The sequence below is a fragment of the Rhyacophila brunnea genome, unplaced genomic scaffold (assembly GCF_057557595.1).
Source record: "Rhyacophila brunnea isolate RB1 unplaced genomic scaffold, BYU_Rbru_1.0 scaffold_2, whole genome shotgun sequence".
NCBI classification, from domain to species: domain Eukaryota; kingdom Metazoa; phylum Arthropoda; class Insecta; order Trichoptera; family Rhyacophilidae; genus Rhyacophila; species Rhyacophila brunnea.
The window spans coordinates 40,235,693-40,249,477 of NW_028232859.1; the positions used below are offsets into that span (position 1 = coordinate 40,235,693).

General features: G+C 31.9%; 1 protein-coding gene across 1 annotated transcript in view; it reads right to left on the reverse strand.

The window, feature by feature from the left end:
* LOC147072312 (uncharacterized) overlaps positions 1 to 13,785 on the reverse strand; it is a 173,835-nt gene that overhangs the window by 39,976 nt on the left and 120,074 nt on the right. The window contains exon 3 of the mRNA XM_085947452.1: positions 11,483 to 11,661. Coding sequence (XP_085803578.1) covers positions 11,483 to 11,661 — 179 coding nt within the window. The remainder of the gene's footprint in view (positions 1 to 11,482; positions 11,662 to 13,785) is intronic.

Consider the following 13,785-nt stretch of genomic DNA (forward strand, 5'->3'; position numbering starts at 1 on the left):
CCCGCAATGGTTTCTGGATTAGAAAAACCAGCTTATTCTTCTTCTTCTTCTTCTTCATTCTATCTTCTTTTATTCGTATGCGTTCCTATCACATTCATCCGATTGCAATGAAACTTTGGTGAGTGGGTGTGCGCACGCCCGCGAAGGTTTCTGAATTAGTACAAAAATCTTCTTCTCCTTCTATTCGTATGCGTTCGTATACCATTCATCCAATTGCGATGAAACTTTGGTGAGTTGTCGTGCGCACGCCCGCGAAGGTTTCTGAATAATACAACCATCTTCTTATTATTCTATTCGTATGTGTTCCTATACCAAATTTGAAAAATAGATTGAGTATTATGGCTCAAATTAGCAGTCTCTTTCATGTGGATCAGAAATTATGTACCTACTATAGCGTTATAAGCCAAGTAAACGTGACAAACCGGCCGGGACTTTGGGATCCATCGATCGTAAAAACGTATCATATAAACCCGCAAAGGAAGTAGCGGGCTCTAGCAGGCGTACCTAGTTGCCGGATGAAAACTATCGCCAGTGTGAATAATACAGGTTTAAATTTCAGTACACTAACATAGATACTAAAGGAAAATTCTAGGTCTAGATAGTTTTTTTCCAAAGTTTTCGGTTCGTTGATAGGATAGAATGATGACACGGATTCCGATCTTTATATCATAAGATTGAATGAACACCACGCAGTGTTGCTAACCATACTAGAGTTTTGATTGCGTAAAAATGATTTAATTCATTTATATTTTAAAAATTATAATTTCGAATGATTCAAGACAAAAATATTCCTTTAAGAAATACTATAATGTATATACATTAATTTGTACTATAATCAGCTCATACTCTCAAGGAAAACCAAAACAACTTTATATTAAACTATCATGCGCCCAGTATTAACATATAGATCAGCATGCTGGGCACTCAGCAAACAGGACTAAAGAAATATGGATATCATTGAGAGTTTTGAGAAGAATCTTTGGGGCTGTTCAAGAAACTGGCATTTGGAGGTCAAGGTATAATGAGGAGCTGTACACACTTGATGGGGGCGAAAAGATCACGTGACATATGAAATGCAGAGACTGCGCTGGATCGGCCACGTGCATAAAATGCCGGAGGATATACCGGCGAAGCGGGCTATGTACGTAACCCCCGATGGCAAGAGTAGACCTGGACGACCGAAATAATTGAGATACTGGACTGCGCCACGGGAGATTTAAAAATGCTCGGTCAAAGCAACTGGGGAGTTTCGGCGCTGTATCGTCCAGGATGAAGGAAGTTTTCGAAGAAGGCCAAAACCTGTCAAGGATTTTAGTGCCATAAATGATGATGACTATAATCAGCATTGAATAAGATGTAAATACTGACACCACGTTGAATTTTAAGGTATTTTCAAACAACAAAAACTTATACTTACCTAAATGTAATTTATTCAAAATTCGAATGTCTCATTTCGTAGGTACTAAATTTACTCGAGTTTCATTATGTGCCTACAGCGATGCTATATATTATAATAATTATAAAAGGTTAACAAACACGATATGTGAGTGATGAGATATATTTGCTGACTAATATGAGGTTAATGGAAGGTATTTTCAATCAGCAAGTCTCAAATATTAAGACGAAATCTACGACTCCATTATTATAAATAATAATATTATTCTTGCTGACAGTATGCAAATAATTAGTCATATAACCTATACCTTGCTTGTAAGAGTTTCTATAGGTACTAGTGTATTTACTTGTGTATCTTTTCTTACTTTCACTGATACAGACAAATCGTGTTACTTTCACTAAATACAAATTTGGTTAAAAGTATCTGTAATGAATTATTAATTATCGAAGTTTACTTATGAAACTTTTTTTTACGACATTGATGGATGAATGATGCAAATAGTGGAATGTTGTAGAGCAAAATTAATATCGAAATGTTTTTTTTAATAATACCAGAAATGGGTATATGATGTATGCATTTAAAAGTAATTATCTACGTATATTCGGTATGTAACTGTACCTGTATAATTATGGAAAGTGTATTATTATTTTTATTAGTAATTATAATATATATATTTCGTGTTGGACTCGCATCAAGGTCGATGATCATGTGCTCGATATATTCGAGAGGAAGGTGCTACGTAAGATATTTGGACCATACTAGATGGAGAAGAATGGCGTAGGTACCTATTTGGCATAACATGGAGCTTCACAACCACTTCCAAGACGAATGTATTTCCGCATTCGTTAAACTTGGCAGGCTACGATGGGTGGGCCATGTAGCAAAAATGGACAGTGCCCGACTGCTAAGGCCCGTTTCAGACGGGACACCGGTGTCGCGCCCGTATATAATAAAGAGGCCTTTGTATTCGAATAAAGGGGCCTTTGTATTATGTTTATAACGCCCAGAGCTAATGAGTCAAAGCGTGCCCGGTACACTTTTCCGTCAACTGCTACATTCTCAAGCCGCCGATACACATGTTTTTATTACGGCAGCCAGTTTTATGTTCTAATTTATAACGCGAAATTATGCGTTGACTCATTAGCATTGGGCATTCATAAACATAATACATGGCCCCTTTATTCGAATACAAAGGCCTCCCTATTATATACGAGCACGACACCGGTGTCCTGTCTGAAACGGGGGTACGGGGAATCCTGGATACTAGACCGAACGGTCGGAAGTCGGTTGGACGGTGTCAACCTCAGACTAATGATATATAGAGAGCGCCTATTTTTCGTCAAAATGAAGCCGTGTTTCTTGCGTATAACGTACAGTAGAACCTCGATTTTATTATTATCAACTTAACTATGAAACGTTATACCATCGTCTTGCTTCTCAGTACGGCTACCAAATTTAAACACAAAACATATTTAACAATATGTTCTAGTAAAATAACTAAAAATAATCACCACTAACTTTATATTTAACACAAAAACAATAAATCTCAGCAGCACGTGCTCGTAGTTTTTAAATGAATGTAATCAGTCAAATCCATTTTTACCGGCGACGCTTACAAATAATATTTAATTCAGCCGAAGAAATTCAATCTTACTCTAACGCATAGTGCGAAGATATAAGCGTGCCGAATGCTTACTCACTCGCACTTATGGTTTGTTTTTGTTCAGGCCTTGGTGTCAACGGAGATGCTAGAGCGGCCGGCGCAGACTGCTGAAGGAGACTGGCCTATGATAGGGGGAGATAAAGAATGCTCTTCGATGACAGTGGGATCTACCCTGGGTTTTTAGACCATTTATGACAATGATATTATATTATTATAAATAGTTGATTCAAATTTAATGTGTATTATGGTGATGTTAAAAACAACGTTATCGTTCACTACATAGTAACTTATATTCATAGGTATCAAAATATTTAAGTGTAAATAAAATTCCAATCAAGTTGATGGCTATTTCGACTTTCAAATCGAATATAAAAAAATTGTTTAGTAAATGATTTATTGTTTCTCAATATAACAGCTTACAAAAAGAGAGATTATAGAACATTCCATCAAATAACGTTTTTGAAAAAATAATACAATTAAATGACATTCCAGAGCGCACATTGTACAAAATTACAAACTTGAATGTTGTGGTTGAACATGATGTGAGTATGTTAGTTTTATTACTTTCACAAAAACAATATTTTAATTAAAAACTCTCTTCGAAAAAGACTCTTTTTTTCATTTGTTTTCTTTTAAAATGCAGTAAGGTAGCATTTTGTAGATGCCTGTATTCTAAAATGCACAAACGACGTGAAAAAAAATGGCCGGGCGTAGAATCAAATTTCTGGAAAATTGAATTATGATACACGAGTAGCGGAACGTGGTATGAAAGGTGCATATTAAATATAATGCGAAAAGACCACAAAAGAAACCAATGGATAAGGAAGCAGACAAGATAACGCCAGGTGCTAAGCAGATGAAATAGTAATGGGCTAAACATGTCGCTCGGCCAGTGAACAACCGTTGGACAAATGCCGTCATACAGTCATACTGAAGAGGTACCAAACAACCACAAGGACGTCCAACAACCCGCTGGATAGAAAAACTCACAATGCTCAGTGGATGTAGCTACGTGGAATAACTAGGGACTGAAAAGAGTGGAATGAACTTGGGGAGACCTTCAACCAGCAGTGAATCGACCCCGGCTACTGATGATTCTTTTAAGTTCATATTTCTAGGATATACCTAGACATTATGGCACCAAAAAATAAAAAAATGATCATCTCAAAATCAAAATATCTGATTAATTATTATTACATTCAGAAATGTCATAGTTATTGAATTTTAGCTGCATACTAAATTTTAACTGGTTACTCCTTTTTACAACGTTTTTCTTAACTCGTATTCTTATTTGTCCGGTACAAATCTTGCATTCGATTTTTAACTAACTTCCCGACTAGCTAGACATTTGAAACTTTTAGAATATATCAGAACACGATACCAATGCATTTTTTTAAATACTTTTAGCCATCTTTAAGTAGAATTGAATTAATTTTCAGTTAATTCTGTTTTGTATGAAAAGTTATTTCGGAAGAAATTCGTAATACAATCTACTATTATTGGTTGTTAGGGGGTCTGGGGTCCTAGCAACTAAATTATTAATATATACGTGCGTTACTATGGAAATCAATATGAATGTCAAAATGAAATTTCAGTTTTATTTCTATCAAATACATTTTTTTTAATCGTTTAATCGATCGTCAATTCAAGTTTATATGATTCAACAGACAATTTAAAAACGTTGTATATAAAAGTTCTTTTTATCTTGTAATTATTCTTTTTATTTTCAGATTAGAACTTCCATCTTATAACGTTTTACGTATTAGAATGTTGAATATTTGACAGTATTGAAACAACTGTCACAAAGATAAAGATCATTTTATTATAACATACCTTATCCATTATGCCACATAATTCCGAATGCACTTTTTCACAGCGGTTAAAAATCCCACGTTACAAATCAATGAAGATATATATATATATATATATATTATGAATATAACAATTTACACACAAAATAAACGTAATCGATGTTTCGATACAAGAGTCACAGAGATACTAATTGTAAATTCTGCGAAAAAATCATTCGGAGGCCGATGCAACCGATGAATCGATTGCCATTTTATCTACAATACAAAGTTCAAGTGATATTTACAGTTGCCATTCATTTATTAACAATCCCTTAGGGACATCTACATACAATATAATATCGAGTAACAACTATCCACACAATACCTACCTCCTAGTCTATTGACTCATAGAGGAATCATACCTATGATTAATAATATGTCCAGTTGATTGAGAAATATAATAAAGAGTTTAACCAGTATTAATTGTCTACTAGGTTTCTGCTAAAGATCAGTATTGAATAATATAAATATTATAAATGATAAGATTGTGATCCATATTAACGCATTCTCGCATTGGTAAAGAAAGAAATTAGATCTCTAGTTATTGTAAGATTGTATCTATAATAGTTACTTACTCCCAGTGGTGGATTGAGATACTTAAGATAACTAAGGCCCGAAACACTGACTGATTTTGAGGCCCCGCATGACAAAAAATAAAATAAAAAACCATACATTCCAACTATAAACGTACCTAGTAAAAATATCAATGAATCCCTTTACTAGAAACATTAAATAATAATAATAATAATTATTATTGAAAATGATAATAACTACACATAATAAAAATATTATTAGCGGTTTATTTTGTTTTATATGTAGTTTGTGATAAATAAGGATGTTTTAAGATTTGATATGTGACTGATTTGCACCGTTTCCAGGCCCCTTTTTAAATCTTCTGAAAAATCTATTGCGCCATTTGCGTTAAAATCGCCGCTGCTTACTGAGTATAAATAAGTTATAAAATAAAATAAGTACACGGTTCGTGAAGACGCTCTTACAGATGACAATGCTTTTCATTAGGTACCTACGTTAACATTTCAATACTAACACTTTTCTATTTTTTATAAGAAGCTATCTTTAAATTTTAAAAAAAATACATTAAAACTATAAAATATTTAAAAATATATAAGTATGTCAAAAAGAACTTATTAAACTATATTTTAATGAAAAATATAGTTTCCTACGTAATAAGGTGATATTGTTCAGAAAACACACATTTTTTAAATTATTGTAAGTAACATTTAAAACTCTATAAAAAGCCATCATCAGTAAAATGTATTAAATTGAATCTTTCGTATTTTATCCCTAGATGCCTCCAATATTTCAACAGTATGACAGCACTTCGTCTTAAGGCTTAAATGATTTGGATGCAATACATACTATAAAATATAGTGGGTACTTACATATTACCATGCTTAAAAAATAGCCAAATAAACTGGATAAATGCCATATATGTAGTATTATTACCATAAGCCAATGAACCGAAAAAATACGCGATGTGAATATACAATAATTAGATTCACAGGGTTCTAATTTATTTCGATTGACGTGATTGGAATCGCATCGGGTATTAAACGCACCAAGAAAGCATAACTAGGTATCAGTATAAAATTCTGAGTAGGTTTTCTTACAGCATTTTTGGCTCTGTCTTATCTCAATATTTTAGGTGGGATGATTATTATGTAGTTATAAACTTTTCATTAATGAATCGCTTATTGCCACTTAATGTTAATTAAAACTTCACACATTATACTATCGTTCGATCTATATCGATCGCCAATAATAATTTAAATGGAAATATCTGTTAATCAAGTCCAAATTACAGATTTACACATTAATTACTTTTTTATTTAGGATAAAAAATGTTATTTTAATTATGTGATTAAATTAAAATATCGTTTAATTATAAACTTGGCTAGATTTGTTAAACTATCAGCGGCGAACGTAGAGCATATTTAAAAAAAAACTTGGGTATTATATTAAAATAAAAAAACGCATTTAGCGCACATTCATAGGTGTCATTTAAATATTATGTAATAAATAACAAACGCCTAATTTTACAAAGTTTTTCTTAGTTCGTACTCTTATTTGTCCGGTACAATTTTGCAATCGATTTTTAACTAACTTCCCGACTAGCTAGACATTTGCATTTTTTATACTTTTAGCCATCTTTAAGTAGAATTGATTTCATTTTCAGTTAATTCTGTTTTGTATGAAAAGTTATTTCGACACCATTATTGGTTGCTAGTCTGGGGTGGGGTACTAGCAACTTAATTATTAATATATATGTGCGTTACTATGAAAATCAATATGACTAGCTAGTTAAGTCAAGTTTATATGATTCAACAGAAAATTTAAAAACGTTGTATATAGAAAGTTCTTTTTACCTTGTAATTATTATTAGTAAAATTACTATAATTATTTTTTATACTATTTCCACAATTTAATTTATTTAATACCATATAAAAAATAATACTAATTATAATACTTAATTGAATGGTAGCTAACTAAAGATTTTCAAGTAAAATTTTATTCTACGGAGATGAAAGTGAAGCTATAGTGCGACTGATACATCAAGTCTTTTACGTCACAGCGCTGCACGCGATTACACTATTACGTCACGTACTCTTTACGTGTTAACTTGTCATAGTAGTTATCTGCTATGACAAGTTCTATCTCTCGCACTATTTAGAGGAATTAAAAAAAATCGTTTCTGTTTGTCTTCCTAACAATATTTCTACATTCGAAATACCTAATGTTATTCGTCTGTTTCCACAATTAATGTTTAGGAATTTTAGTGTTAATAGATGCCCATGCGATATAGAACACTGACGCTGGGTGCGGTTTTTAGTTACAGAAACGAGTGTGGTGACGTAGAAGACTGGATATAAAAGTCGCACTATAACAATACTATTACTAAGGCTAATGGTGTAAATACCTGAAATTTATTTCGCATAACGTGTTCACTTCTAGTAAATTTAATAGCACTGAAATGTATTACCTATAAGTCTTTCAAGTTTAAAGATGATTTAGAATATTTTAATAAACAATAGTCAAGAATCATAAAAAGGTTATGTAAAGTGAGCAAGTAAAGCGACAATAGCAGGTCGCCATTAAAACTTTATTGACGTTCAATTTATTCAGTGCCGCAAACGTACACATTTTCATCTTTCCTATAGATACTGATTACCATAATATGATATACCTAATGTACGTTTTGTAACCGATATTGAGTACTGCAATATAAATCTACCTGTATCAGTCCATATTCTTTAAGTAAGTAGGTACCAGTGGCGAAGAGTGGTGGTAGGCTGTGAAGATCCGACATAAATAGTGCACACTAAACTTTGTCATATATACTAATTTGTTTTCATGAAAATAATAGGTACAAATTAGAGATGGAGTTGATTAGTTTTTAAAATTCAATTAAACTCTTACCAAACGATAATAGATAAAAAATATTTTAGTGTGCGCTATATACGTCAAATCTCAACAACCCACCTTCACTCTTAGCCACCGGTAAATACCCATACTATAATATGAAAAATACACGTGTAAAATATAAAATAGTGAAGATATTGCTTCAAATAATTTAGACGGTAAAAGTAGAAAAAAGCAGGTTTGTCACTTCACAACTTCAGTAATATACTTATCCTGTGGAGGAATGGAATACGATAATATGTAAAAGCTGAAAAACTGAAGATATAAAACAAGGTATAGAAGTTAGTAGAGGGAAAAAATATTCCTGTGATGTAACGCCGTGAAAGAAGAAGACATGAAGAGAATGAATGAAGACATGAGAAGAATGAGAAGTGAGAAATACTCACTTAGATAAAATATATAATGCCATTACGGTATACACCCTACTTGAATTCACACTAATAATATAACTAAAATTAATGAACGACTAGTCTTAATGTTTTTTTGTATTTTAAAATTATCGTGGTGGAGCAAAGGAAAGCTTCTTTCTGTATCATTTTTATTATTCTTATATACATAGTATAAGTTAGAATACATTCAAATTCAGATTATTATGTTCTGAATGTGTACTATTGACTATATCTTTGGTTAGTGTAAATAAAAGTGCAAATATTATTCTTGTACACAATGAAAATCGTATCGTTGTATTAATACACCGTACTATATACAGTGGTTATATTTATAGAATGTAAATAAGTTTAAAGGAGAGGAAAGCGCAAACCTATTTAGCGTTGAAGTTTTAAGCAGCTAGGGCTGGCAAGGCAAGCGGGTTACCTATTTCCCGCGCTTGTAGCGCTTCCGACCGCGGTTAATCCCCGAGGAATTCGACAAAACACGCGCGCGAAACGGGCGTAAGTCGGCCATTTGCAACAAAGGAAACCGGAGCCGGATTTCGCGCTACCGGAAGGAAAAATGCGTTGCAATTTACACTGTGGTGTTGTGTACGAAAGTCGTAAAACGGTAATAAATTCTTCAGTTTTAAAGTTTTGCGGGAATCTTAATATTTCAGGACAAATAAAATGGAGAGAATCTAAAGAGATTTAACGAGGGGAATTAAAACAAAGCTTTTGAATTAAGTACCTATACAAATTTATAACGATTTCAAACGCTTTTATTATGGTTGCATTGGTGACTATGGAAACAAATTATTAGGCTGTTACCCACTTGAGTCCTATATTTTATATTAACTTGACGAGTGCAAACCGTAGTATTTTCCATTTTCAAGCAAGACGTAAAATACCGGATATTTATGATAAATGAAAATAAAATGCTCGACGTATTGGTGAGAAACTGTCTTCTGTATGCCTGCACCATAATATGAGTTTTGCAGAAATAATTTTACATTAAAAATGGAAGCCCTAATTTGCCTAAATGGATAATATGGAATAAGATGGAGTGGCTAGATGACTAAGAGGCCATCCATGGACTGAAACCGTATGCGTATGCGGTTTAGATCCGTGTGCCATACTAAACTTGTGATTTGTGTTCATGAAAATATATTTTCACTAAATTTGTAAGTGTAAGTATATGGAATAAACGGATGCGATCAGATGCTTATAATATACTTTGTGAAAATATTTTTCCATGAACAGAAAAGATAAGCTTAGTATAGCACACGGTTCGAAACCGCATACGGTTTCAGTCCATGGATGGCCTATAAGTTCACTGGAAAACCTATAACATCCGCCATAAATCAAATAGGTAAAATGGAGAAAGCTGATCCAGAATTCGTTATTACCTACCTATTTTTGGAAAAAGCATCCTCAAAAATAATTGTCTACACTTCAGTGGCAAAGTGCGGAGGTAGGATGTGGATATCCGACATAAATAGTGGAGACTGAACTTTGTCATTCATACTATTTTTTTTTCATTGAACTAAGAATACAAATTGCAGATGGTGTTGGTTAGTTTTTAAAATTCAATTAAACCCTGTATAAACTAATCCATAGTAAATTAGGTACTATGCTGTATAGATCCGAAATAAATATTTCATAGTTTTTAAGATTTAATTAAATCCTGACTAAACCAAACCATAATAGATACAAGATAAAAAAATAGATACAAGATAAAAAATATCTAAAAATATGTATGATTTATTGAAATAATTTTACTTATTTTTTAGATATAAGAATATTTTGTTATTAAATTTTAGAAACTATCTAACACCATCAGCAGTTTCTATTGTTAGTTCAATGAAGACAAATTAGTATATCATGTGACAAAATTTAGTGTGCACTATTTGTATCGGATCTACACGGCTTACCTCCACCCTACGCCACTGCTACACGTTAGAACCTACCTATTTGATGCATTGTTTGTAAAAAAAAAAACCAAGTAAGTGGAAACCTTATATTGATGCAAATTGTTCATCAAAATAATAATACTTCATTCAATAAATAAAATCTTATTTTAGGCTTGTAACACTAATGCAATGTGAATATCAGAATCGACCATACAAATAAACCTCTGAGAACAAAGTGTGAATCTCGCGGAAAGTGAACATGCAATGCGAAATCACTCGACACTAAATTACTAATCATTATCAGCTTCAATTTTCATCACAGCTTTATTTTTTACAATATCTTAGAGGAATGCCAAATAATACATCTACAATAAGACGTGTCAATTACATTAAAAATTCGACGGTAATAACTTGATGCTGTAATTTTATTATATTTTTGCAAACACTTATTGTTACTATCACAATATAAAAACTAAAAATCTCGAGAATCAGCATTTACATATTTAATCTGTATTAAAATTAGTTTCCAATTATGTACTTAAAAGTTCAATTGTTTCATATTAGATGGCGCAATTATTCACAATTCAATTGACGGTGATATGATCACATCTTTGCGATAAATATAAATAATGATTTTCAACAGTTTTATCTTTCTTGGCTTGAGAATCGGAAACCGCTATGATAGTGATTTAGTTATTTACCACAATCGTCAACAATTATTTACAGTTAAATATGGCAAAGACAATATTATTGTAATTACTTTACATGTCATTAGGATAAGACGTTCTCTAATATTTCTTGTAAGTAGTGTAACTAAACATATTTGTGACAATAATAATCGGAAAAAATACCTTTCTTTATTGGTAGCTCTGGCGTTGTCTTTGTATTTTTCTCTTTTTGAATAACAACAACCGGATTATCTGGAGGAGTTAATTCAATGGAAGGTTCTCTGGAGCTGACAACAGGAGATTTCTTGGCTTCTCTGTCACTTCCTGAATCACCGGCTGGAGGATGGCGGGTTAATTCGTCACTAAAATTAATCAAAAACAACAATATTTAATATTAATGTTATCAGCGGCGATTTTCTCTAGTTGACGCAATCAATTTAACAGAAGATTTAAAATGGGCGTCAAATCCAAAGCATAACATAATTCTTGTAACCAACATTAAAGGGGATTATAACATAAAAACACAAACACTAACATTATTATGTCTTATCACTTTCTTCTTCAGTAATATATATTTTTAGTAAGTACATGATGTGATTATAGGAAAGAGAAATGGACATCATAATGTTAACTCGTAACTCTCAAAGTTAAAATTTATGAGTTGTATTTTATTATTATCGTAGGAGGTTTAAAATCAGTCAATGTCAATCCACGACTCTAAATGTGCCACTGAATATTATTATGATTGTGCAGGTAGCTAATAAAAGAGTATGTTCATAAAACTGTTGCATAATTTTGTTATTCACGTTATAAATGCATTTACTTTATTGCTGTGTGTCTTTATTGTTCCTTGTTCTTTTAAACTTAAGTACCTAACAATAAATGATGTATTGTTAATAATCATCAAATCTCTATAATATAATTCGGAAATAAACATAGGTACTGAAATTTAATTCATAACCAACAAATACGATTTTATCTGTTTTTTTTATATATACGTATATGAAACTACAAGCTACCAAACCAAATTAATACAGTAGTTTAGGTAGTGAAATAGTAGAATAGTAGTAGTACTAAAACAATCACAGAAATAGTCAAACTTAATAAAATCACTATGAGGGGTATTCCACATTTTGGCGAGTGAAAGAAGTACTTACTTAAAGTACCGTTATATAAACTATACACGAATAGTAGTCAGTAACGAAAGACAATAATTACGTATTTCCAAAATATCTAAAACTATAAAAATCAGTTTCAGGGGTGGAAGTTGTTTAAAAATTCATACACACGATAGTCTTAAAATTGCTGTCAGAACTTTTATTTATTAGTTGCTTTATCATATTATTTTATATACAAAGCAGTGTCTATCAACCTTTTTTTTCATTGTTTATTTTCAAATTACAAAATAGATTTTTAAAAATAAATGATATGATTCTAGTGGAGCAGTAGGATTATGGATAGATATCATACATTTACAATTAATTTATTAATAATATTTTTCGTCATTGTTATTATTTAATATTTAGAAATCAATAATAATCAAAGATGATTGATTGTACGTAATTAGTATTACTGCACTCATAGAATTCTATACTTAAATCTCTTTTTTTTCTAATATGTCAACATAACATAGCGTACTGTAGCATAACAGTGTAAACGTGTTACATTTGGTTTCGCATTGGTAGCCAACCGTGAATAATCCTAATAATGTTAAAATATCCCTTACTTATTATCCACTTTATTTTAGTATGGCGTGCTATTTAATTATTAGTAATTCAAGAATGGAATGTTCATATTATTGAGACATTTAAAACTATGTTATACATGACATGCTATTGACTCATGCGATGTAATTTAATAGTCCGATGTCACTAACGCAAAAAAAATGATAATTCGATATGACGGGCAAATAAGTACAATGCCCTGTTAACGCAAAAAGTAACAAATGACAACTGAAATTCTCATTTTTTTTTAAATTACATTTCAATAGGTAACATAACTAACAATTTGATCTCCTATACCAAGGATGGCGAACCTTTTTACGTACGCGTACGCCAAAATTACCCAAATATAATTTTTTGACTGTCTGACGTACCGAGCAGTTTTTCATAGGAATTAGTATTACTGTATTGCTTAGTTTGGTTCTTTAAGCACAAATTGACGCCAGATTTGCTCCAATCAGATGAGGTATTCACTCACTATAATAGTGGTCTCAAGCATTGTACAATGATTGCAAATCGATTAAAATTAGAGGTTCGCGGCGCGACTTCCCCTGCCACCTGATGAGGTCAATGCGATAATATTATGTGTGTCGCATAAAACCTAAGGACGGATCTATGCAATTCAAATTAAACGTAATGTTTATTCTTGAAGAATATCTTCTTGCTATTTTTTATAGATACAATACAATCTGTTATTTAAGCATGGATTTCGTCGTTTACGTTTGCGCATCGATTGGTAAAACTATTATTAAAAATCTAAGAAAA